The sequence below is a fragment of the Euprymna scolopes genome, chromosome 2 (genome assembly GCF_053919585.1).
Source record: "Euprymna scolopes isolate OS-2025 chromosome 2, ASM5391958v1, whole genome shotgun sequence".
Taxonomy (NCBI): domain Eukaryota; kingdom Metazoa; phylum Mollusca; class Cephalopoda; order Sepiida; family Sepiolidae; genus Euprymna; species Euprymna scolopes.
The window spans coordinates 170,590,803-170,616,611 of NC_136483.1; the positions used below are offsets into that span (position 1 = coordinate 170,590,803).

Sequence of the window (25,809 nt, forward strand, 5' to 3'; positions counted from 1 at the left end):
ATGTCTCCTTCTCTAACATCAGGTGTCTACATTCCAACCTTCCAGAGGTTGAAATCCAATTACGGGAGACCAAATCTGACCTACTCTTCCTAAGCGAAACTGGCATTGGACCAACTATTTCCCTAGATGAATTCGTAATTAAAAGATATTCTGATTTAACATCAAAATCTGACCCCCATGGGCATGGCATATGTGCCTACATTAGAGATGGTTTTCCATGTGGTAAGGACATCTCCAAAGAAAATCCTAAATTGTGCTTTCAGATTGCACATGCCCCCACAACAGCAGAGTTACTATCTTTAAAAGCATATCTGAGAAAATTGATCACATCCTGCCTGCTCATCCTCCAGCTAATATTCACGTCTGCGGAGACTTCAATGTTCACGATGTGGAATGGTTAGCCCACTCAAACAAGACAGATGATGAGGGGAGGTTCTGTCACGATTTCTCCATTCCTTATGACCTCACGCAGATTGTTCACGAACACCCGTGTACCCGACACTGATGGTCAATATGCACGTCTTCTAGGCCCTTTTCTCACAACTTGACCTGAGTTATGTTCACTTCCGTTCTGTCTCCAATGGAATCTTCAGGCCACTCAGTTGACTATTAAGTTAAAAACACAATGTAATAAGTCCTCTGACATACCTCTTCATTGTACAGTATATCGAGACTCTATGACTGACTGGGATAGCTTTCGTACATTTATATCAGATCTACCTCTTCGATCCATGTTTAAAAAGAATGTGTTCTCAATAGTATCAGACCCACCTGAATGGTTAATTGTAGGTATAGACCGGTTCATACCCTTCAAAAAATTTCAGCAAAAACCTAGCAGCCAGCTGTGGTTCTCTCCAGAATGTGCTGCTGACATTGTGCACAGAAATCACTATTTCTGTTGCTTCCAATCTAATAGATGTAATGAGACTAAAGCCGCTAACAGGATTGCCAGCAACCACTGTAAAAGAGTAATAAAGAATGCAAGAGAGTTGTGTCCTCAATCTGTCAAGTCCAAAGTAGCTGAGCAGCAGCTCGGTTCCCACCAAATTTGGCAAATAACAAACAGGGTCCTGAATAGAAGTGTGTGCTTTATCCCAACCATCATCAATGGACCTGACGTAATCTCATCAGCATCGGACAAAACCAAACTCTTTGCTAAAAACTTAGCAGCTAATTCTACCCTATGCGATCAGGGCCGCCAACCCCTCATATTTTCTCCTGTGTCTGAAAACACGCTATTCGATATACAAATAGCTGTGCCTGATATTGCCAAGCTAATCAAAAACCTTGAATCCAGTAAAGCAACTGGCCCTGACGCATTCCTATTATAGTGCTCAAAAAGCTTCAACCAGAACTAGATTCCATACTTACAAAGCTATTTAAGCATTGTCTTAAGGAGAATTGCTTCCCACCACCCTGGAAAACCTCATCAGTATGCCTCAAATTTAAACATTCAGGTGATCGCTCATCTCCCTCTCAATATAGACCAATCAGTCTCCTATGGATCATGAGTAAGTTGCTAGAATCTGTTAAATAGAGTAGTCAACCACCTCAGCAAAAATAACCTTAGTGACATGCATTATGGTTTCTGTTCTGCTAGATTTACAGCTGATGTGTTAATAGTTATATCTCATAGGATTAGCGAATCTCTCAATGGAGGACTCCTTTCAAAGGTAATTGCTGTATCACAGCTCAGTTTTTCAACCTTGAAACTATATGAAAAAAAAACAAAAAAAAAACATTTAGTCTCAACTCCTTTGAAAAACTCCTTTGCTTATAAGTAGTTATGGGATGATCCCAACACTACTTGTGAGTCATTTAATCTCTTGTAATAACTGCATTAGTTTGCTTCTAAGAATTTACGCTAGTTTTTAGAGATCAATTGTTTATTATAGAATACCATTTTGGAGATTTAGAAGCAAAACAGTATTTTATATCGTGGCTCTTTAGCAGTGTTGATCAAACACCACCTCCCTTAAGAAAAAAAAAGATACAAGATCTTGTTTTCAGCTCTAGATAAATTCTTTGCTAACTTATTCATCGTATTCAAAATGTTTTGTTTTTGATGCTGCAGAATATGACAGATTTGCAAAGGGAAAGAGGAAAAAGCAATAATATCAAAGCTTGGTTCATTTTAGATCAGGAAACCAGTATCTTCAGACAGCTTTATCTGGTTGCATCAGGAAAGTAAATACTGAAAATGATATGTACGTAGTATATTATTTTATGATATTGAATAGTAACGTACATATGTGTAGAAAAGGTCAAGATATTGTAGAATTAAATTTATATTTTAATCAAAACAAGGAATACGAAATAAAAGGTGAAAGATCCCTTATTCCATGGAGTTTCAAAGAAAGGTTCTTCTCCTCAGAGGAAAAAAGTTAGCAAAAAGATAAGTATAGACAAATATCTCTCTTTGCTGTTTAGCTCAGTTTTTGAAAACATTCGACAAAGAAAATCAAAAGAAAATATAAGTTTGTAGATCAAATGAACGGGAATACTCAGCAAAGTGCAATAGGTATAGGTTGTAAATATCCAGTGATATCCAAGTCTTTTTTTTTTTTTAAATGTAGGGTTCAAATGGAAAAGAGTTAAAATAGAGAGAGCTAGATATGAAACGAGACAGTTGGCAAAATAACCTTCCATGGCCAATGTAAATCAGACACACACACACACAAACACACACATATATACACACATATACATATTGTGGTTGCTCTCCTCAACTGATTGTAATTCCCTTGCCTATTTCTACTGCAGTATGATCATGGTTAAGACTAACAAACATATCCACAACAGTCAATTCTCTGAAGACTGCCAACATGAAACCACTTGCTTTTAGCCAGACTGAATATCCATGATATAGAAAAACATGAGCCTGTGAATAACTGTGTGTATACATAATAGTAAAATTGGTTCTGGAAATATGAGCAAGCAAAGTAATAGACCATATTTATTTGGTAAGTTTTTATATACTCTAATTCACCCCCAAAAAGGCATATTACTACAAAGACACAAAGAGCCACTGTGAATTAGGGGCCATGCCTACAGAGATATCTAAGTAGGGAGTTGAGTAGTGAGATCTGTTTGTTTTACCTTTAACTTTCTGCATGTTGGTGCAGTCAAGAAAGAATGAAAGAGGGAGGGAAATTCAAAGTCTAGCAGTTTGAGGGGAAAAACTATTGGAGTAGAAAGCTTTTCATTATCTGGGTACTTCTACAGTTGAGCAGTAAAATTTTGCTGCTTGTCAGATTAGTGGGAGGGGGTATTTACATCAAGGGTCACCACTTATTTTTTACTAGAATATTATCATGCTTATCCACATTTCCACAAGCAATTTTGTTGGAAATTTTCATTTCATGTTTACCTCTTCATTATCTATGTACAAAAAGATAAAGTTGAGTTTTTTTATTTGTTAAAACATTGATATTAAAATCCTACCTTTTTAATTTAAAAATTATTAAAGCAAACTTTAATATACTCAGTCATGAATATGCAATCTACTATTTGTAGATGAAGATTTACTAAGTTGCATATTTCTTTGAAACACAAGCTTTAATTACTTGTTCATTTTTAAATGATTGGTTTCGTTTTGCTATTATGCTACTTTCTATTTATGCATAGTTTCTACATTCTGCATAATTGCATAGAATTTAAGATGAAAATGTTCTAGCATATATATATATATATATATATATAGAAATGACCTTGTGAGTGTGTGCATGTGTGCAAAATGTCTCTAACAAACTCCTCTCTGAATATTTGATCTACAGAGTTGAAATTTGATATAGAAGATATTTGAACTCGCAGCACATTTTCAATTTGGTTTTTTAATTGGAAAAAAATTGCTGTTACGGTGGTCAAAATTGTTTGCTATCGAAATGCTGCATTCTAAAATAAAAATACAATGAACATTTTTACAAAGCTATAAAGTTACTTCTCTTGGATTGGAACAACAAATATTTTGAAAAAAAAAAATGTCATACTTACAAATTATAAGTATATACTCTGCTGTTTGTTTGATAAAATTTTTCAAAATATATTGAGCCATTTGACTTTGATAAAAATAATACAACATGGCAGTCTTCAAATCAAATTTTTTAAGATTTTTATTTATTTACAAAGAAATCACCACTTATCAAGTCCCAGAGGCCACACGAGGATACAGGTTAAAGAGTGTACAGTATTCAATGCGACAATGTTGCAGTAATCGTTAGTAGTGTAAATTTGGTTAATTGGACTACTTAAGGGGAACGGCTCATGAAGAACTTGTTTACATTGGATTTGAAGACGACCATATTGTAGTCAGCTGGAAAGCAAGCAAACGGAAGAGTTCCACAGGTGTGCAGTTCTAAGAAAGAAGCTTTGTTCATGGAATCTACATTTAGGTTTAGGCACAGATAGAGTGAAGAAAATTACTGATAGTTCTTGTTGAGCATCCCCATAAATAATCAAATCGTACCCAATTTACACCATTAACGATTACTACACTAGCACTTTACATTCATTAATCCTTGAGAGGCCTTTGGGCCTTGATGAGTGATTACTCCCAAATAAGAAAAAAATAAAAAATAAAAATAAAATACACAGCGAAACAGACAAGTTCTTCAACAAGAAACCCCCAAAAGTGTTATATTCTTGGCATTTCCTATGAGGTTAATCCTGTAAGTGGAGATACTAAATAACACAGGATGGTACTTAAGAGAAATACAACGCCAACAAATGAAATGCCATTTCCTGGAATTTGGTCACAGAAAATTACACTTTTGACAATTTACCATGAATAAAAAACTTAAAGAAAACAAACACGGATAAACATGTATACGAGTATAATTGAAACAATATTTTCAACCTTAAAAGACATCAACCGGCAGTTGATATGTAAAAGTATATATGTATTTGCAAGAAAATGTAATCCAAAGTTAAACTCAACACTTCTTTCTAGGTTTCGGGCTGATAATTCATAATTGAACTAACCTGGGTGCCCGGCGTTGCCCGGGTGTTTAGAGGGGTGTTGAGCAAAATAAAATTGTAGCAGGCAGGCTCAAACCCGTACAGTGAAGGAGGAAAAGAACGTGAAAATAAAAAAAAAACGTGACGTCTTTGCTGTTGCATCCATCGCCAAACTGGAATTGACGAATGTTTAAATTAAGGCTAGTCAATCGAAAAGAGGGAATGACTTTCGAAAATATTGGCGAAAAAAGCGTCCCCTCCCTGTAAAAAAGTGGCCAGTTGAGGGTGAAGGAATTAATGTTTTTAGCCAATTTTTCAATATTAGTCATCCGAAAGGTCAAGCTTCAAAACGTTACAAATCTCGTGAAAATGCGTTGCCTCTATTGAAAGTTTTAGGAAGACATACATACATACATACATACAGACAGACAGACAGGTGAGATTTATGTCATAGACTAGTGGGAGTGCCCGACATTGCCCGGGTGTTTGTCAGTGTAAAAGAAGAAAAAAAAAAAAACAAGTTTTGGTAGGGAGGTAGACTCAAACCTGAAGCCTTGAGGTGAATAGCCTGATAACTTACCACGACGCTTCAAGGGCAGAGAAGTGATAATGGTTGAAATTAAACGTTTAAAAAAAGCAGGTGGTTAAACGAACGTCAACGTGTGGTTTTCTAGGTCAAACATCACGCCATAGAGTAGTAGAGAAATGAAACCACAATGCGAATTTTGTAGCATAAAAGTCGCTGAAATAAAAGATACAGACAACCTCGTTTCATAAATCGGAGATATTATAATCTAGGGAGTATATAAAAAGTTCTAAGAAACAGTAACCCCCTCCCCCCCCCAAAGTCTTTGCCGGACATACAAAAAAAATACACGCACACATACATTTTCACTTTTATGTTATAGATTATTTGGACTACTGTTCTCATCTTTGTTATTTTCATAACGTTTCTGTCAATGTAACCCCTGGCTTTCTTCAAATGCATATGGTTGTGTTTTTAAATTTCTAAAGCAGTTTTTATTGATAAACACCTGATGATCCTTATAATAATACAAGGTGGTCGCTAGAAAAGCGGGAAATTTGAAGGTCAGCTTAGATCATGAATAAAATGCGTGATTGCTATTTTTTGATTGTTTTTTTTTTGTTGTTGAATGGGTGTGCAATCTGCATATTGATTTCATTACATCTTATTTATTTCTTTGATTTAGATTTTGATACCAACATCATGGACGGGAGCAGCAGAAAACAGCTTTCAGATTTTCAAAGGCAGGTGATAACGTGCTTAGCAAGAGCTTGGAATGATATCCCACAAGTTACCTTTCAAAATGTCACACGAGCTTGGATTTCTAGATTAAGACACTGCAGTGAAGTGCACGGATGACATTTTGAGTATCTATGAGTATAATATAATATTTGTCTTTGAAAAACTTTGTAAAAATTATTCTTTGTAAAAATAAATCGTTGTTTGACAAATTTCCCGCTTTTCTAGCGAACAACCCCATATTTAGACTAGGATAAATTCTCAGAAGCAAACTATTACACTGACTACAAGAGGTTAATTGAATTATGAACAAAAGTTTTTTTTCGACAAAGGAATTCTGACTATAAAAATATCAGGTAAACCAATGCTAACAATTAAACCTATGGATTCATACGATATGATGATGACTAGCAAAATTGTTTCCTTCAGTCACAAATGTTGCAAGCAAAGGAGGATGGTATCATGATGATCAAACATACTACACTGCCATCCCACTGCTAAAGAGGATGGTTTTATGAAAACGAAAGAGATACTATATTATCTACCAAACGATGGAGTAATGCCTAGGAAAATGGCATCATAACCACAGAATAGATACTACACTTCCCTCCATCCAAAAAGAGGAGATAATACCTGCAAGAACAGATAGTATATCACCCTCTCCGAATGGATATTGAAAGATCGCATACGAGTTTGAAATAGTTTAGTAAATTATTCATTAAATGATGGTACAATAATAACGGGGTGTTGGGGGCTCTAGATAGTGGTAGTACCTTTGTTGCTCGACAGCTACTTCTACTTAGTTAGGAAGACGGGCATCACTGGTCGTCATCCAACTCCTGAATCTCATGTGCTGGCTCCAAACGTCACATCCAGGTTTACCGCTTCAGTTGGTAGGCTAAACCATGTAAGGGGGTAATGTTGACACTGCATCATTGGATGAAGGATCTCTTAGAAGCGGATCCCAAGTAAGAGTAGAAGGGGTTCAGAAGAACTTCAATGGCCAGAGCAAGCATCCAAGAAGTCTCTGGAAGTCAGCTATGGCCAGGCCTGGAGAGGAATAAGCTTCGCCACGCACCATTGCCTAAGATTTGCTATTTGCTAAATGATGAATACAACCACAGGACTGGGTGACACGTCATCTATAGTGCCTCAACGGAAACTGCCACAAGTGAAGGTGACAATAATAAAATTAATGTAATTCAATCTCTATGACACAGTTAGTGAAAAAAGTGCAATTTCAAACAGATGCCACAAATAGAAAGAATAAGACTTATGAAAAAAAAAAAAAATTATATTCAAAACTAGCAGCTGCGCCATGTTGGCATACACAACGCCGACTCAAACACAAAATCCAGTACACTCAACATCATCTTACCACCAAAGCTTACCTTGTGAACTCAAAGTATGGGAAATTATCATATGCACAAAACAAAATCACTGAAAAAACAAAAATATCCTAAGAGTAAGGATAATGAGTAAACGTTGGATAAAATGATCGTTAAATTTATTACGAACTTGCCAGGATTCGAACCTGAAATTTTCTGATCCGTAATCAGACGCGTTATCCATTGTGCCACAAGTCCTGTCTATATATCGAAAAAGGTTACCATGACTGTATACAGACAGTACTAAATTCCGTTTACATGGGGCAGGTAACTTTTTCAACAATTGCATGAAACGGCCCCAAAACCCTTATTTTGGACTTTTTGTGTGACTCTGCATTGTTAGTTACGATATATATATATATAAATAGATAAGGACAATTTAGGGATTCATACCTTTCAGGGAAAAAAAGAATTTTTCAATTCAGTGCATCCATTCGAAAGTTTTATTGGTATATATATATATATATATATATATATATATATATATACACACACACACACACATAAATAAACATTTAGAATTTTATTAATAGTATAGATGAGTTACTAACCATCTGATCATCACATTTGGGATTGATGTATTCCTTGTCCGGTTCCATAGGCTCCGGTCCAACATGGACATGTTTTATCTTGGCACCTTCAATAAACAAGAAAAGTATATAATTGCACGGTGTACAGATAAATTTAATCATGCGTTTTTTGTACGGAATTAAAATAAATAAAAGCAAGGAAATAATGTCTTTTCTCCAATACAATGTTTTCTTTAACTTAACTTTCAAGAGATTGAACTTGGAAAATTTCAACCAAAATGGAATCTATAAATATTAGACCCATAAACGAAAAAATAAAAAATAAGGATAGTTTTTTTTTTTACTAAAAGGGGTGATCGCTTATCAAGGTCCAAAGGCCACTTAATGATAAGGGTTATTGAATGTCGAATAGACAACATTGATGATGGAACTTGGATAGAGTTTCGTTATCCAAAAGGTTTGGTTGTTTTATGGCATATCAACACTTTTCAGGTTTTTTAATGCCGAATCCAGTTATTTTGGAAATAGTATTAATGTTGCATCCAGTTATTTTGTAGAAGGTTTTTATTCTTCAAGCTCTTTGCATCTTCCATTGCTAGTTTGTAGTGTTTGGTTTGGTTGTTTTATAGTAGATTTTATTGTTTTTGTCCCCTGCGATGCAGAACATGAATGAGTTTTGCAATGATAAAAAAAAAAAAAATGCAGAGGAAAATAGTTACATTATTAATGTTTGGTACATTTTAAGTTAAAAAATCAGTTAGGAAGTCGGATAGATAGAAAGAAGAAGAGGAAATGGAAAGACGGGAAAGGGGAAAAGGTGGGTTGTTGTTTTTGGTTTTGCAAAAGGAAGTAGAAAAACAAAAAGCATCAATGTTAGGTGCATTTTATCTCAGGAAACCAATATCTTCAGACAGCCTGGTCTGGTAGCACCAGTTACCTAAGAGGACAGTTTTACAAGAACCTATACATTACATTAGATTTGAAAACAACCATGCTATAGTCAGCTGGAAACTAGCCCAACGCTATTGTCTTCCACTGATGGAAATTCTACAAAAGAAACTTTGCTCATGGAATTTTCATTTAGTCTTAGGCACAGATAGGGGAGTAAGGGAAATTAATGACAGCTATTGTAGCTAAATGAGTGTTTCTGTAAATACTTTAATCATGGTAGATAAAAGTCGAGCACTTGCCATGGAAATAACAAAAGAGTAGAAATAGACTTGCAACGTCTTTTCTGTGAGAAAATCACATCTGGGCAGTTGTTGCTCGACATGCTCTATCTAGCCTTGCTAGAGTTCAAAACTGACTTTGAAACCTAGTAGATGATGCCCTTTTTCTCACAGAAGAGATGTTGCGATCCTGTCTCTGCTCTACTATTTTTATGGCAAGTGCTTGGCTGAACTCCGATCTATGATCCCACCTTTGCTAAACTTTCACAAAAAAAATAAATTAAAAAAAACTCGACTATCTACAACAGCTATAGATTTCCCCCACTCACTATCTGTGCCCAAATCTAAAATTCTATGAACAAAGGTTCTTTTCCAGAACTGTCTGCCTGTTGAACACTGTTCTGCTGGCCTGCTTCCCGGTTTAATACAACCTAGCAGCCTTCAAATACAAGGCAAACAAGTTCGTGTTGAGCCGTCCCCATAAATTATCCAATTCTACTCCAATTTACACTGTTAACGATTACTACACTATCACCTTACATTTATTAACCCTTATCCTCGAGTGGCCTTTCGGCCTTGATAAGTGGTGACTCTAAAGTAAACAAAAATCAAATATGAAGGTGAAAAAGACCTCGCCCTCTTGATTTTGAGTACTGTCTTTACCTTGTCAAGCCAGAAAAGGTTACTCTTAGCTACTATTCCCTAAATGTGGCAACAGTACTCCATCTTATTTGGCTCTTGTACATTTCTTAATAAAAATTAAGATCAAGCCACGAACTAGGGTTACAGTTATTTAAGATAGAGTGTAAGAAAAATGGATATATAACAGTCCAAAAATCAAGGAGTGAAAAGGTCTTTGAATAAAATGTAAAAAAAAAAAAAATGTCTCATAAAAATGGTTAATAAAAAAAATGAAGAAAAGTCTTTTCGTCCACTATCATTTTAAAAGATCTAAAGTTTCAATAAAATACAATAGTTTTTTTTTTATAAATACATCTCTAAACAAGTGTGGTCAACTTTGAACAAGCTAGACAATAAAAGACATAATAAACAATTGATCAGTGGCTTCTTTGGAGAAATTAAAAGCTACACAAAGAACTTTTACTATCATCTTTTTTATGGATATTTTGTTTTGACTCGTTGTTCAATAAATGAACACAGGTCGGATAATACCATTTTGGATGTCGACCAGGAACATATAAATTCAAAGTGCTTTTAAAACTGCAACAATTGAGCTGGACGTGTGCCAAAATCAAGCTGAAGATAAGAAAAGTTAAGAGTTTGGAGTTGTATAAGTCTGTATTTTTTAGTGCTATCAGTCAATAGGTATACTTTATACGCAAAGTGTTATACACTTCCTTTCAACCGTGATGTAAGCCACTATAAAAAAAGATGGGGGGGGGTACTTGTGCATAATTTGAACCGACCGTATCCAAGCATCCTTTCAGTTTTGCCCGGAATATGACGTAAACCACCCGAGTTTGTCTGTAATCTGATGTAGAATGCAAATCAGCCAATCACAATGTGTGATAACAAGCAGACGACTTTTGGATAAATATTGGATGAAAAAATGAAATAAAACTAGTTACATGGAAAATATAGAGACTAACGGCACTATGAATTTATTAAACAAACAACTGCAGATGCCCAAAGAAGTAGCTGTTTTTTTTTTTTTGTCAAAATAAAAAAAAATTAATCAGACCCCCCCCCCCGCCCCCCAATTGAATTAAATGTGACATTAGGTGCATAATTGCAAAGAGAGGCTCCATAAGTGATGGATGTGGCTGGAGGTGCACAAACCTTTTCTTCAGATTTTATTGACAAAAAATTTCTTTGCTTCTTTGATCATCATGAGGCACGTCTTTCGCTTGCTGCGGATTGCGAACCTATGGGGATTCCTTCTGATCCAGAGCAAGTTGGTTGATGGACGCACGACTGTTGAGAGATGTCCAATCAAAAATATTTTCTCTTCACCTTCTCCTTGGATTTCCTCTGCCTCTCTTGCCTTTTAACATACCCTCAAAGCATAACTTTGACAAACCAGTCGTTGATTGTTTGACATGGTCAAAAAGTTTCAGGTTTTTGCTTTTGATTTTATCAAATAGAGGAAGTAGGGAAGTAGTTTGACGGAGGGTAAATATTTTTTTTTTTGGGGGGGGGGATCAGGTGATGTCCCATAATGAAACGCATTACGTGATTTTGAAACACCTCAGTGCGATTGGCTAGTTGTTTGATCTTTATTCCTGCTTCTTTAAACCGTTTTAAAAATGTTCAAATACCAAAAATAAAATACATAATTTGTTTTGAAAAAAAAAAAAAAAAAAAAAAAAAAAAAACTTTGGCGCTTTTACACTATTAAAACAAAATTTTGTAATCGATAGATGGAGTTCTCAGATAAAAACAATGGTTTCTGCCGATTGTTTTTATCAATTCTAATAAATTACAATGTTAGCTTTCAAATTATGCAGTTGAAATTACCTAAATATTACTGAATTATGAACAAAAAAACAACAACTTTAATCATGTTAGCAGGTGAAAAATTGCGGCCATCTTATCTCGAAACAGAAAATTACCTCCTTTTTGAACACTCCTGTTTCCTTAGATAAGCAAATACGATCGTTTTCTTCAAATTCTATTTTTGATTTTCTTTAACAAATAATTTTTTCCAATTCCGATACCCCAAAAAGCACTGACTTTTCCGATTCCTGATTAATCGTCCCAACACTAGTAGATACCATTGTTTTCATGTGAAATTCAGTCTTACAATTTTCGAAATTTCGTTCTGATAGTGTAGAAGCACCAAAAGTTTTGTTTGCTAAACATTATCAAAAATCAAAACAAAAATACAAAAAAAAATACAAAGATTAAAATAAAAATATGTTTGCCATGAAGCAATAAATGAATAAAACAAAATTACGGTAGGTTGTTTTCTTTTTTTTTGTTTGTTTGTTTTTGTTTCCTACTATTTTTGTTTTGTACCACTTTACATTTGAACATCAGCGACGCTCAGCATAATCTGGCAGTGGACATCATGTTCTGACTAAAGTTGAGCAGACGCTTAAATATGTCCGGTTCAAAATCTTCACAAATATCAAAACAAGAATCTATATATTAATTCCATAATACCTTTAATGTGTGTAAGTACGTCTGTCATAGTTTCCAGATTATAGATTATTCGATCGGGAGATCCTATTTATTAAAAAAGATGATAACATACTGTGAACATTAAATTAGTATATAGATAATGTAATTTAATGTTCACTTATCAAGGCCCAGAGACCACTCGAGGGCACGGGTTAAGAGTGTACAGTAGTCAATTGGACAATATAGTAATGGAAGTTCGGTAAATTTGTTAAGTGGAACGGCTCATCAAGAACTTGTTTATGTTGGACTTGAACACAACCATATTGTAGTCAGCTACAAAGCAGGAAAACGGAAGACAATTCCACAGGCATGCAGTTCTAAGAAAGAAGCTTTGTTCATGGAATCTACGTTTAGGTTTAGGCACAGATAAAGAGTGGGGGGGGGGGGATTATTGATAGTGTTTTAACTAAGATGTCCTGATCACCAAAGACACAATATAAAAAAAATACAAGTGAAGCATGCATGGTCCCCCGCGAGTGCACAGTTAACGAAGTATGAAAAAAAAAAAAAATGACTAAGTTCAGCATCTGCCCCCTCATTTAGCCCCCCACCCCCACCCAAATCCCCAGGGGACGTCAATTCCTGGTGAAAATGAAAAAAACGATGTAGTTTTAGGACTTAACACATGTAAATTTGAGTTCTGCACCATGCAAGGAAAGAAATGACTAAGTCCATCATTTGCCCCCCACCCCACTCCTATTTAGCCCAAAAAGCCCCCAAGGCCTTAACATATTTAAATTTGAGTTCAGCACCATGCAAAACTGCTAAATAGACATACACGGAAAATTTTGGATAAACATGGTAAAATAGTCCCAAAAATGGAATGCTTCTATTAACCCTAAAAGAGCCCCTGGGGCACACCCAAGAGTTATCGCGAAGTATAGACAAACAAAATTATTTTAAGAAAGTTTTATAAAAATCCAAGGCATCAGTTTTGTTTTTTTTAAAAAGCACAAAAGTGTCAATTTTAGCCATTTTAACCCAAAAAGCACCTTCAGGAGGGCAACCGGAGTTTTCCCGAAAAATCCGTTCTGTTACTTTTTTAGTCATATGTTTAATGTTTGTGCAAAATTCCAAAACATTCCAAGGCGTAGTTATTAAGAACAGTGTGGACAGACGGACAAGGGTGAATTTACAGGCCCACCCATCTTGTCGGGGAGAGGGGGGGGACAAAAAATTTAATTAAAACATTTGTCACTTTTGGGCTGTATGTGAAAGTAAAATATACCTTCTTGTTCTTTTGACTAGGATCCGAAGCTAGTACCTGTTCTACCTAGAAATTGTATAATGATATCATGGGTTTCTGTTCGTGCCAGGTGTTGGGTTAATGTAAATATAAATATTTCACAGACTCCTACAAGGATATTGCAGATAAACTAATAACCAGATATATTCTGGCACTAGACTAACTACATTACTTAGATAAATATTTTTACAGTTTTAACAAAACGACTACGTTAATATCGTAGGGTCTCCATTCACGCTGAACGTCCACAAAATGCCCAGCAGCAATATATTACATATGAAAGATGCCACTATTATTTATATATTTAAAAATAAGACAAATAATAGGAGACAATGCATACAGGTCAGAATGTGATTGATAAAAAAAAATATTTAACACACTCAAAAAAAATCTACTGTTTTGAGTTTTTTTTTTTGGTTTTTTTTTTACAGAAATAGCAAAAATTCTGGATCAATACTTTTGAGTGTTTGTGTGTTTTCTTTGCTTCATTCATTTTTTTTTTTTTTAAAGCAGACGACATTTTCTTTCAGCATAAAGATCTTTTTGGACTTTGAAAAAAACTTTACAAAGGATGCAAACAATTTTTTCAGAAAAGAGTTCTTGTTTTCTTTTATTCTTGAAATTTGTTGGAAAATTTGTTGAAAATTTGTTGAAAATAGTTTTTTGGGTCACCCCCCCCCCCCCCGGAAATCTTGCCAGACTCGGGAAACTAAGAAAAACAGTTCAGCGTCGCCCTTTACACTGGAAAAAATTGTTATGAATTGAAAAAGGAAAACTGCTGAAAAACTTAGCCTAAAATAGCTAAAATGCTATTTTTTTTGTTAATATTCTTTTTTTCTTGGAATTTATATTATGAATTAAAAATCATTTGAGCTCAAGAAACTTTTTAGAGAATACTCTGAAACAATGTTTGGGCTTCATTCATTTATATAATTTTTTATTTATTATTATTCATCTTTACAATAAATAATTAATACTCTTTAAATAATTTCGTCACACAGATTACAAACTTCCAGATCTTTATCTGAAAGTTAAATGTTCCATAGGAGAACACCATTTAAGACTTATTGAAAATATTTCTAATATTTTGGACGTCTTCCAAAATATTTTAAAACAAATATTGTAATATTTCAATTCTTAATATTTGACTTTCTGTCGAAATATTTATTTTTTTTATCCGGTAGAATGTTTTTTTTTTTATGAAAAGATATCAAAAGCCTCAAATAAATCAATTTTGAGATCAATCGTCTCTACTTGTTAATATATTATACATTTCTATTTCTTCTCGATATATCGAGTTTACTTAAAAGGTAAGAAAGATTTTAAAAACAAACATTTTTCAAAAGTGGGAAGGGCTTTCCCAGAGACCGGAAAAAGCTGAACTAATTCTACGATATTTTCCAATCTGACGATATTCGTTAATTTTACTAATCAGGAAAGCATTGATGTTCTTAGTTTACATCACATGATCTAAAACAGCCAATGAGAAAGCAGCAAAGAGATTGTCTGCTGGATTGAATAACCCGCCAAATATCATACATCTCGATAAATCTAAAATTCGTTAAAAAATATATTTTACAAACTTTTTGCTGTGCCCTTCTATTTTAAATGAAATAAAGCCATACCAAATAAATTCTGTAGGTATCAAAATATTCAATTATTAGGATAAAACCTCTAAAGTTCGCTCACAATATAAAAAAAAAAACTGCAAACATTAAAGGGACCCTTTGCACGCATTCTAAATGTAATAAGCCATTGTTTATTTATTATTTAAAATAATATAAATCTCACCTGCCTGTTTAAATGTATGCATGTATGTATGTCCCACAGAAACTTTCGACAGAAGCGACGGATTTTCATGAATTTGGTATCGTTATGAAGCTCGGCCCTTCGGACAACAAATATCGAAAGATTGGCCCAAAACATTAATTCCTTCACCCTCAACTGGCCATTTTTCTACAGGGAAGGGTTGCTTCTTTTTTTTCGTCGATATTTTCGAAAGTCATCCCCTCTTTTCGATTGTCTAGCCTTAATTTAAACAGACGTCACTTCCGGTTTGGTGGCGGGCGCAACAGCAAAGACGTGACGTTTTTTTTTTCTACTTTGCAGTACAGGTTCGAGCCTGCCTGCCTACTACAATTTTTTTTTTTTTGCTCAACACCTCCAAACACCCGGGCAACACTGGGCATCCAGGCTAGTTTAAAATAAATTCTGAAACTGTGCATAGAACAAATACAATACTTAGTTCACTGCACCTTATAACAAAACGCCATACAAAATTTTAACCAAATCGACACAGTAGTTTCCAATAAAAAGTGGGACAGACTAACCAAGTAAAATAACACATATACACATGATGAGAAGAATACTGTAGTTTGTTTGAAGTATTGTGCATAGTTGTGTTTCAAAGTTACGACAGTGCTGTTTTGGAAAAAAAAAAAAAAAAAAAAAAAAAAAAACTTTTGAACACAAGACACTGTTAAAAGAATAAACGAGAATTTTGAAAGATTTCAATAATTTTCGATTATAAATTATTTATAAATGTAATGTACTAAACCAGAATGGTATCGTGGTGTTATATCCTGTGGAATATGAATTTTCAAGGTAAATCTCATCTTCAGAAAGGTGATAACGCGTCCTCATCTCAGTACAGACCAATAAGTCTCCTGTGTGTTATGAGTAAGTTGCTGGAATCCATATTAAATAGAGAAGTAGTCAACTACCTCAGCAGAAACTTTTCTTATTGACATACAATATCGTTTCTATTCTGCTAGATCTACAACAGATGTGCTAACGGTTATATCTCATAGGATTAGTGAATCTCTTGACAAAGGCTTCCTCTCTAGGGCAACTGCTCGACATATCAAAAGCCTTTAATAAAGTATGGCATAAGGGCCTCCTTCACAAGATTTCTAGCTATGGTATAACTGGAAATGTACCGACATGCAGAAGTTCTAGTGTAATGTAAACAGACATCTTGCTGCTCAGCTCCCCACATAGTACCCCTACAAATTATGTCCCAAACAGTACCCCCCCCCCCACATAGCAAAGTGACAGTTTCTTGTTTGGGATGAAAATGCAAAAAAAAAAAAAAAAAAAAAAAAAAAAATTTTTTTTTTTTTTTTTGCACTCGTGACTTTTTTTTTTTTGTTTTCTTTTTCTATTTTGTTATCTATACTATTTGGTGGAGGTTGACAAGGCACTTGCTTAAAATAGAAAACGATCACAATTTAAAGAGGTTATCATTTTTTTTAGTATTGGAGCTTCATTTTTATCTTGTAAAATGAAATGTTTTATTGAAAACTTCCCTTCCCTCTGCCCTATTTTTACAATATTATTTTGGACTCACCAAAAATACTATTGTTGTGATGACAGCCTAATAAATAAGCAGGTCAACAATTGTGACAAGTTAAATTGATGAGGACTAGTGTTTCTCAGTTGTGGATCATGTGCTTCATTTTATACATGTTATGCAAATATTACAATGAAAAACAAAAAATAAATAAATAAAAACCATGCATATCATTTTTTCTGTAATATAAGTTCTGACATGTGTCCCGGTTGGCTTCCAGGATAAAAAAGTTATATCGTTAAAACTTAAAATTAACTATATCACAGCATTTTATTACACACACAGTAAGAGTATGAAATAACGCCATTACAAAATAATGATTAAATCTGGATTCTCTATGAAAAAAAAAAAAAACTTCATTAAAATATAATAAGGTTTAGTCTGGTTACGCTTTGAACAAACCTTACTTAAAAAGTAATAATGGTTCAGTTTGGATATATTTTGATCAAATTAAATCAAAATTAGTCTGGATACATTTTAAACAAATTGAAATGTAATAATCATTTAGTCGGCATACATTTTGAACAAATTTCATTAAATGTAATAATGATTTAGTTTTGATACATTTTCAACAAATTTATTTAAAATGTAATAATGATTGAGTCTGGATTCTCTGAAAAAAATTTCATTAAAATATAAGGTTTAGTCTTTGAATAAAATTTATTTAAAAATTAATAATGGTTCAGTTTGGATATATTTTGATCAAATTAAATTGAAATGAAATAATGACTTAGTCTGGATACATTTTAAACAAATTGAAATGTAATAATCATTTAGTCGGCGTACATTTTGAACAAATTTAAAATATAATAACGTCCTATTCTGGATACATTTTCAACACCTAATATCAAGAAAATAATAGTTTAATATGGAGACTTTTTTATAAATATTTTTTTACATTTTTAAAAGATAATATTTGCTTTAGTTTAGAGACGATTTGAATACACTTTGTATTTGGAGGAAAATGAATTTTTCGGTGCGAATACAATTTGACTACATTTTCTAACTAACCCAGCTCTAAGTTTGGAAGCTGATATTTGTAATGATGAAAACTGCATCAATTTTATGTTTTCGTTCAAACGGAAGGACGAAGCACGCTGTGACCCATGAAAGATTTTTATTCAATAACGGAGCAATTCAGTTTGAAGTGTCTGAAATGATAGTGTTGAAATTTGGTAAAGTGGACTACTTAAGCCAGTTTGGAATCTGCCAGACATTATGAGCAGGCATTCTTATGCAACTGCTTGTTTTAAGAAATACAGTCGAACAATATTAGCAGTTATTTTTACAAGTAAATTTGTACATGTAGACAAACACACACACACACACACACACACATGCATGCATGAAACTTTGGTTAGCATGCCAATTGAATGAACTAGTGTTTACCACACACACACACACATTATTTATTATTGACACACTCAAGCTACACTGAACAGAGGTAGGAACATCGAAACCGGCATATCCGTAGATTACCGCTTTAAAAATAAAAAATAAAAATATTTATCTACATCCAATTAAATATGGGCGATTTTCTAAGTAAAGCAATCTTCAAGGCGAAGACGCTCCTTAATTGTATTTATTGTATAAAAAAACAAAAACAAGAAAGACCGAAAACTTAAAGAGTATTTTGGTAGGGAAATACACACACACACACACACACACATATACACACACACACATACACACACATATATATACACACACATATATACACACACACACACACACATATATATATACACACACACATATATATATACACACACATATATATATACACACACATATATATATACACACACATATATATATACACACACATATATATATACACACACATATATATATACACACACATATATATATATATATATGAAAGGAATTTCGTCTGTGTGTGAGTTCCTTCCCTATTGACTCTAAAATGGCTGGGTTGATTTTTTATGAAATTTTACGCGAATGTACTTAATGTGCCTGGCAGTATTATTAGATAGATTTTGTAGCGGAATGTCTTTGATAAGTATCGATAATCAATAATCGAAACAATCAGATGAAAGAAGAAACAGGTGCTTTTGACCAAAGTTTACAGTTTACACAGCCTAACATCACAAGTGCATTTGTGATTATCACCACACAAGCCAAAAGGTGCAACATAGAAATATCAACGGTAGCTTCTTTGACATGGCAGGGGCACGTTCGAAATTAATGTTTCTTATTAGAGCATAATTGAAGCGGGATACTAGAATTTTGTATTTTAAGCTTTAATTCAAGAAACTATATATGAAAAATTATTTTATAAAATCAACAGTAGGTTCTCTACAGTGCAATGTAGACAATGTATGGTGGATTAAGTCACTGCGTTAAAGCATGTACAGCTTTCTTCTGGTGAAATGTGAAGTCCCCAACTAAAGCAGGCAATCAATCGATTTGATTGAAAATGGGCGATTGAATTAAAGTTTAAAATGCAATAGTCAAGTATTATGGTTCCACTAACTTGATTTTTATGTTGAGCCTTTCGGCTCGCGTGGTAAAATATTTCTCGAATGCTACACACACACACTTCCTTTTATATAATAGTAGATTTTTTTTTTTTTTTTTTTTTACACAGTGATCACCACTTATCAAGGCCCGGAAGCCACTCGGGGATAGATAGATAGATAGATAGAAAAATAGATTTATCTCCAAGCATGTCTGATTAAATACAACAGTTTTTTCTTTGTTCTTTTACTGGCGACTTTCAACATGACAAGCACATTTTGTCCTGGCACTTTCTAGAGCAGAGACAAGATCACTTGATACCACAATATTCAATTTACCAGCTGAGACTAAAAGAATTCCTCATTATGTCGCAAAAATGCACTAGAAAAGTTATAAAATAAAAGGAAAAAACTTTGTTGCATTTCATCAGAGTTTTTGGAATAATAACCTGCTATATATATATATATATATATCCCTCATATATAATACACATATACTAGCAGTTCCGCCGGCTTTGCTTGGGCCCTATGTACTGTTCATAACTATGTGCATATGTATGTGTTAAAAAGTGTTAATATGTACGGTAATGCCTTCCTATATAATAGGCTTCTTTAGCTACCATAGAGAAAAGTTGGTAGAGACTGCAGACGTCAATTTTTTTTTTTATCTTTGACCCCAATTTTGACACCTTAACATTTACTGTTTTGAGCTCAAATTAAATTAAAATGCTTAACCCATGTTCAAGTAACCTACATCTAAAAGTTCAAGTGTTTAGACAGGAAATTAGTGGAGGAGTTTGGTAGTGTCTGCAAAAGTCAACTCTGTAAACTAACCTCTAACCAGCCAAATTTTCGCCCAAAAACTGATTAAAAAGCTTGCTACATGTCTGAATACCCTTTATGTAAAATTTAAAATGTTTAAACCCAAAATTGGCTTAATAGTTTGTTAGAGATCGCAAAGGTAAAATTTTTTGAACTTTGACTCCTTGGTAGCCAAATTTTCAGCAAAAACCGATTAAAAAGCTTGCCCTACTTTATGCAAAATTTCAAATGTTTAGACCAGAAATTGGCTGAGTAATTTGGTAGAGACCGCAGACGTCAAATTTATTTTTAACTTTGACTCCAATTGACCCCTTAACATTTTTTTTGGCTTCAAATAAAATTATAAAGTTAGATCCATGTCCAAGTAACCTACATCTAAAATTTGAAATATTTAGACTCAAAACTGGCAGAGGAGTTTGGTAGAGTTTCTAAAGGTCAAATCGTTGAACTTTGACCCCTTGACAGTCAAATTTCTTGCCAAATACCGATTAAAAAGATTTTCCCAAACCTCAATACCCCCTTATGTCAAATCTCGAGTCTCTAGACCGAAAATTGACAGGGTTATTTGGTAGGGAAATGTACAGACCTTTTCACTTTTGTGTGTGTGTGTATATATATATATATATATATATATATATATATATATATATATACACACACATACACACATATAGATACACACACACACTAGTAGGCCGCCCGGCGATACCAGTCATAAGATACGTTTAAAAATGATAAGTTAATTCATGCAAATTACATATTTATTATAGAGACAATTCTTTATCGATTGTTATGCTAAATCTAATATATATCAGTGAGATCAAAACTTAAAATATGGTTGTATTACTTGGGTGCCACCAGAAAAATAAATTCAGGAGCACAAATGTCGCTCGTTTTAATGGTACCCCTCTTGTCTTCATACATCTTCAACATTTGAAAAAATAGGAGTATTTACTTTTGGAACAACTCTCATTATATATATATATACATATATATATATATATATATATATATATATATATATATATATACACACACGAGAGAGAGAGAGATGGAAGAAACAAAGTTAATACACTATATGTATATTTATGTGCATGCTAGCATACTGCATTGCCTGGTCGTAAGATACGCTTAAATATATTTTGATTAATGCAGATATATTTATTACTAGCAGGGGTGGCCGGCGTTGCTCGGGTGTTTGGAGGTGTATGCTGTGCAAAAAAAAGCAAAAAAACAAAAAAATGGTTAATTTTTTAAAATTTGACCCCTATTATGACCCCTGAAAATTTATAGTTTCGGGCTCAAATCACTTTATTAAGTCAGATCCAGGTTCAAGGAACCTATATCTAAAATTTCAAGTGTCTAGACCCAAAATTGTCGGAGGAGTTTGGTAGAGTTCTTAAAGGTCAAATCGTTGAAATTTGACCCCTTAACAGCCAAATTTCTGGCTGACACCCGTCACATCGATTTTCCCAAATTTCAGTACCCGGTATTTCAAATTTCGAGTCTATAGACTAAAAATTGACAGAGTTATTGCGTAGGGAAATGTACACAGACAGACACACACACAGACAGACAGACACGTTCACTTTTATAGATATATAGATAGATAGATTATATGACTTGTGAGCCACCACCGGGAATCAAAATCAAAACGTTTAGCTTACGATTTACTTTTTTCTGTACGTTAATGCCTGAACTATGAAGACATGTTTGCTGCAAGGCTAAAAATTAAAACATGAACCAATAGCTATACATTATGCATGCATATTCGTAATTCCGTCGTTCGATGTTCACCTGGCAAATTTCATTGTTAATTTTTTTTTTTACACTTTTGCACCGATTTTTCCTAGTTAAAACCCAAATATAAAGTTTTGCATGGGTTCGAATACCCTATATATTAAGTTTCATGTATGTAGACCAAAAACTGACAAAAGAGTTTGGTAGGCAAAATCTTTTTAAACAAATATATATACGCATACATGAATATATATAAAAAGAGGTTTGTGTTTACTATAACCTTTTTACACAAATATTACGCAAGTATAAATCATTTAGAATATTTGCATGAATATAATTACATGTCATTGTTAACTAAAGATGATCATCCCATAAGAAAACCGAAAAACTAATAGGAAATTAATTAAAATGAATGTTTAAAAGAATATACAAATTAGCTAGATGTTTTGCTAGTGAATACAATTCCACGACCCATATATAACAAAGTTGTATTTTCTTTTTCTTTTTTTAATTTATTTAAAAAGGTTTTTAATATGTTAATACACAAAAAAAATCCAAATTTATAGGGAGTAGAGAGATGGAAGGGACAAACTTAAGATGCTAAAACCCAAAACTACTTTTACCTACCTTTTTTCTTTGTTGCATTTTTGTCCTCAGATATTTGCTTTTTAATCTCAGAAGCTTTCTTTTCAGGATTACAATTCCCTTCCAAATGACTTTCTTTATCGGCAATTTCTACCGATTCCGACATATTAGTATTTTGTTTTTTTTTTTTTATTTTTTGTTTTTTGTTTTTTTTCTTGTTTCGTTATTTATTTATTTTTTTTTTACTGGTGAAAATTTGTAGACAGCGATAAGCCGACACCAGACCTTGTCCTCTTTAAAGCGTTAACAAAGACTCCGAATGAAATAAAAATGAAACCTTATCAAGGATCCACTGACAGCCTTGCCGACATCGGCAATATAAATGTTTAATGGTTGAACCACAAAAAGCAAATACTTTTTGTCACATGCAAGAGAGTCATCTGGTAGTGACCGGAAATCTTATCTGAGTTCTTGTCTTTGTGAATCGAAAATGAGAGATAAAAAAAAAAAAAATAATAATAATAACCCGAATCAAATCCCTGTGAAAAAAAAAAAAAAAAAATCCTGCTAAGTCATTCTTTTCAAAGACTAATAAGTCAAGACCAATAGCGAGACGTAAAAGGTAAAATATCTCTACATTAATATGCAGACTCGTTTGAGTTTACATTAAAAACTTATCTATCTTTTTCTATAAAAAAACAAAAAAACAAATGATTGTCACGTTCGGTTTTAAGACTCAACCACTCACCTGGGTGTCTGCACGGAGAGAGTAGAGGAAGAGAAAGACATGGCAGGGGTAAAACATTTGGCCAGAGGGGTGCATACATTTAAGGAAAATGAGAGAAATTAATGAGTGTTTTTACTTCAAAGTCACCACTGATCAAGGCCGAGAGGCCACTCATGGATAATTGGTAAATGATCAGTAAAGTCAACTTTTATTGACCCCCAACAACTTTGGAATAAAATGCATTTTAAAACCATTAAAACGTTAAAATCAAATGTAGATATTCATATTTGTAAATCACACAAGGCGTTGAAGTTGTGGCAATGGATCGATCGAATTATGTTGAGAAAATGTTATCTATTCTCAACGATGCGTCTAAATTCCATAAACCTGTCGAGTTAGCGGATAATACTTGCAAGAACGAAATTAAAATTCAAAAACGTTTACTTGCAGTGTTTAAAAATAATTTTTTTTCCAAGGCATTATAACCCCTGGTCCACTACGTCACAGATTGCTTGTATATTTTAGGGAGACTATACAAAGCATTTCACTGGCTCATTTTGTCTATGATAGGCTCTGCCCAAGATTCTTTGGTTTAGTGTCTTTTAGAAATCTTAAAAGCTGTGTGCGAGTTGTACACTACGCACAGCGTACTAAATTCCTATCAGTATGTTGAATGTCTACGTGGGTTACATTTAGGTTCCGAGACATACTTGATGTCTCAAGTCTCTATACCAATATATAATTAAATGAAACTACATATTTGTACCGACACATTATGATACCTGCCTGACCCCCTTCTTGTGCTAAGGATATATTTATAGAAATTTTACTAATGTATACTAAATAGGTGCAGTTTAGCTCCACTGATATTATTGTATGAAGAAAGTCGAAGGTCATATTGACCGAAACGTTGTGAAAATATCACTCAAGACGAGAACAGTAGTCCGATGAATAATAATACAAATAACCAATCCTTATCTCAAAAATTCAGAAACGTCATACAGTAATATTGTTTATCAATTTAGATGCCAGTGTGATGCTGTTATGTGGGACGGATTTCCTTGAATTTGCAAATTCATATAAAGCAGCACGTTCCATTTAGAATTAGACAGGGATGGGCAAGATCTAAAAGTCTCTTCGACTGAATTCTGCTATTGGCCAACATTTGGTTAAAATCCATGTTCTACCAGTAAAATAGTGTAATTTGGCATATTACATAGAGCAGATTCCAAAAATCATTTTAAAATTTTGGAATCTATCGTTATTCACAAATCTTCATTGTGCTGGCAGAAGGAGTGCATAAATGCATTGAATTTCTTTCAGAAACTTTGATAGTCCCCCCCCCATAATTTTCCCCCTGTAGTGCCATATTAATCATTTATTACACAGATGTTTAATTATTGTCGCCGATTATCAAAGTCTAATAATGCTACGCGAGAAAAATACTAAAGAAAGCATTTAAATATAATAAAATCACCTGAAAAAAAAAAAAAACATAAAATGAAACGAAAATAAAAGTAAAAAAAAAAAAAAAAAAAAAAAAAAAAAACAACCTACCGTAACAATTTCTGTTTTATTCTTGTAGCAATTTATTTTTTAGTGAAAAATTTCCGCCTCGTGATATTTTAATGCTTTTCCTTTTTTAGGGACATTTATTGGCCCCTTTTCTTTTGAAAAGAGATGATATGCTCAAAATATTAAGACCTCCATCAAACAGTAAGTTCATATTCACTAATTTATATTGTGATTACCTTGAAAAATAAATGTACAGACGAAGTTAAATAACAAAACAAAAAAGACTTTTCGTTTTTCTATTTTTGTTCACTAATACAGCAGCCGGTTTCCTGCATTGCTTTAGCCTTCTTATACTCTTCCATATCTAAATAAGTTGTATGTTTTTAACCTTTATTTTTGGTTAAACAAAATTGAACAAAAGCAATAAAAAAAAAAAAAATTTTTTTGTCATATTTGTTTTAACAAAGCTTTTTTTTAAAAAGCACTTTTTTAAATGTGCTTTTCAGGTATTTCGTTTTGCATGTTTTTTTTTGTTTTTTTTGTAACTAAAGTAAATCTTTTGTTATTTTTTCTTTTCATGAACATTTTTTAAAAATTTTTTATGTAGGATGGGCTGGGGAATCGATTTTTAATTAGATTAAATTAAGACAGCCTGGATATTCCCTTAGGATTAGGTAGATTTTTCTACGTCGCTTCAGATGATGTCAAAGTGGGATGAGAAGAGACAGCGGATGTGGAAGCAACTTCAACAACTCAACCAGGTAGCTTTCCGATAAATGGCTTAAGATGGAAGACAAAAAGATCATTACCAAATTATCAGTCTCCACATAAACTCGAAAAGATAACTGTTGAGAAGCTCTCGGCTGGTCTTGTTGATTTTTTTTTCTCCCC

The 25,809-nt window shown here is 33.5% G+C and overlaps 1 protein-coding gene across 1 annotated transcript in view; it reads right to left on the bottom strand.

Annotated features, from left to right (window-relative positions):
- LOC145298768 (polyamine-transporting ATPase 13A3-like) overlaps positions 1-24,160 on the bottom strand; it is a 195,046-nt gene extending 170,886 nt beyond the window's left edge. Inside the window, exons 1-2 of the mRNA XM_080144344.1 lie at positions 22,719-24,160; positions 8,160-8,245 (exon numbers count right to left, since the gene is read on the bottom strand). Of these exons, the coding sequence (XP_080000470.1) occupies positions 8,160-8,245; positions 22,719-22,842 (210 nt within the window). The 5' untranslated portion in view covers positions 22,843-24,160. The remainder of the gene's footprint in view (positions 1-8,159; positions 8,246-22,718) is intronic.
- Between the last annotated feature and the right edge of the window lie 1,649 nt (positions 24,161-25,809).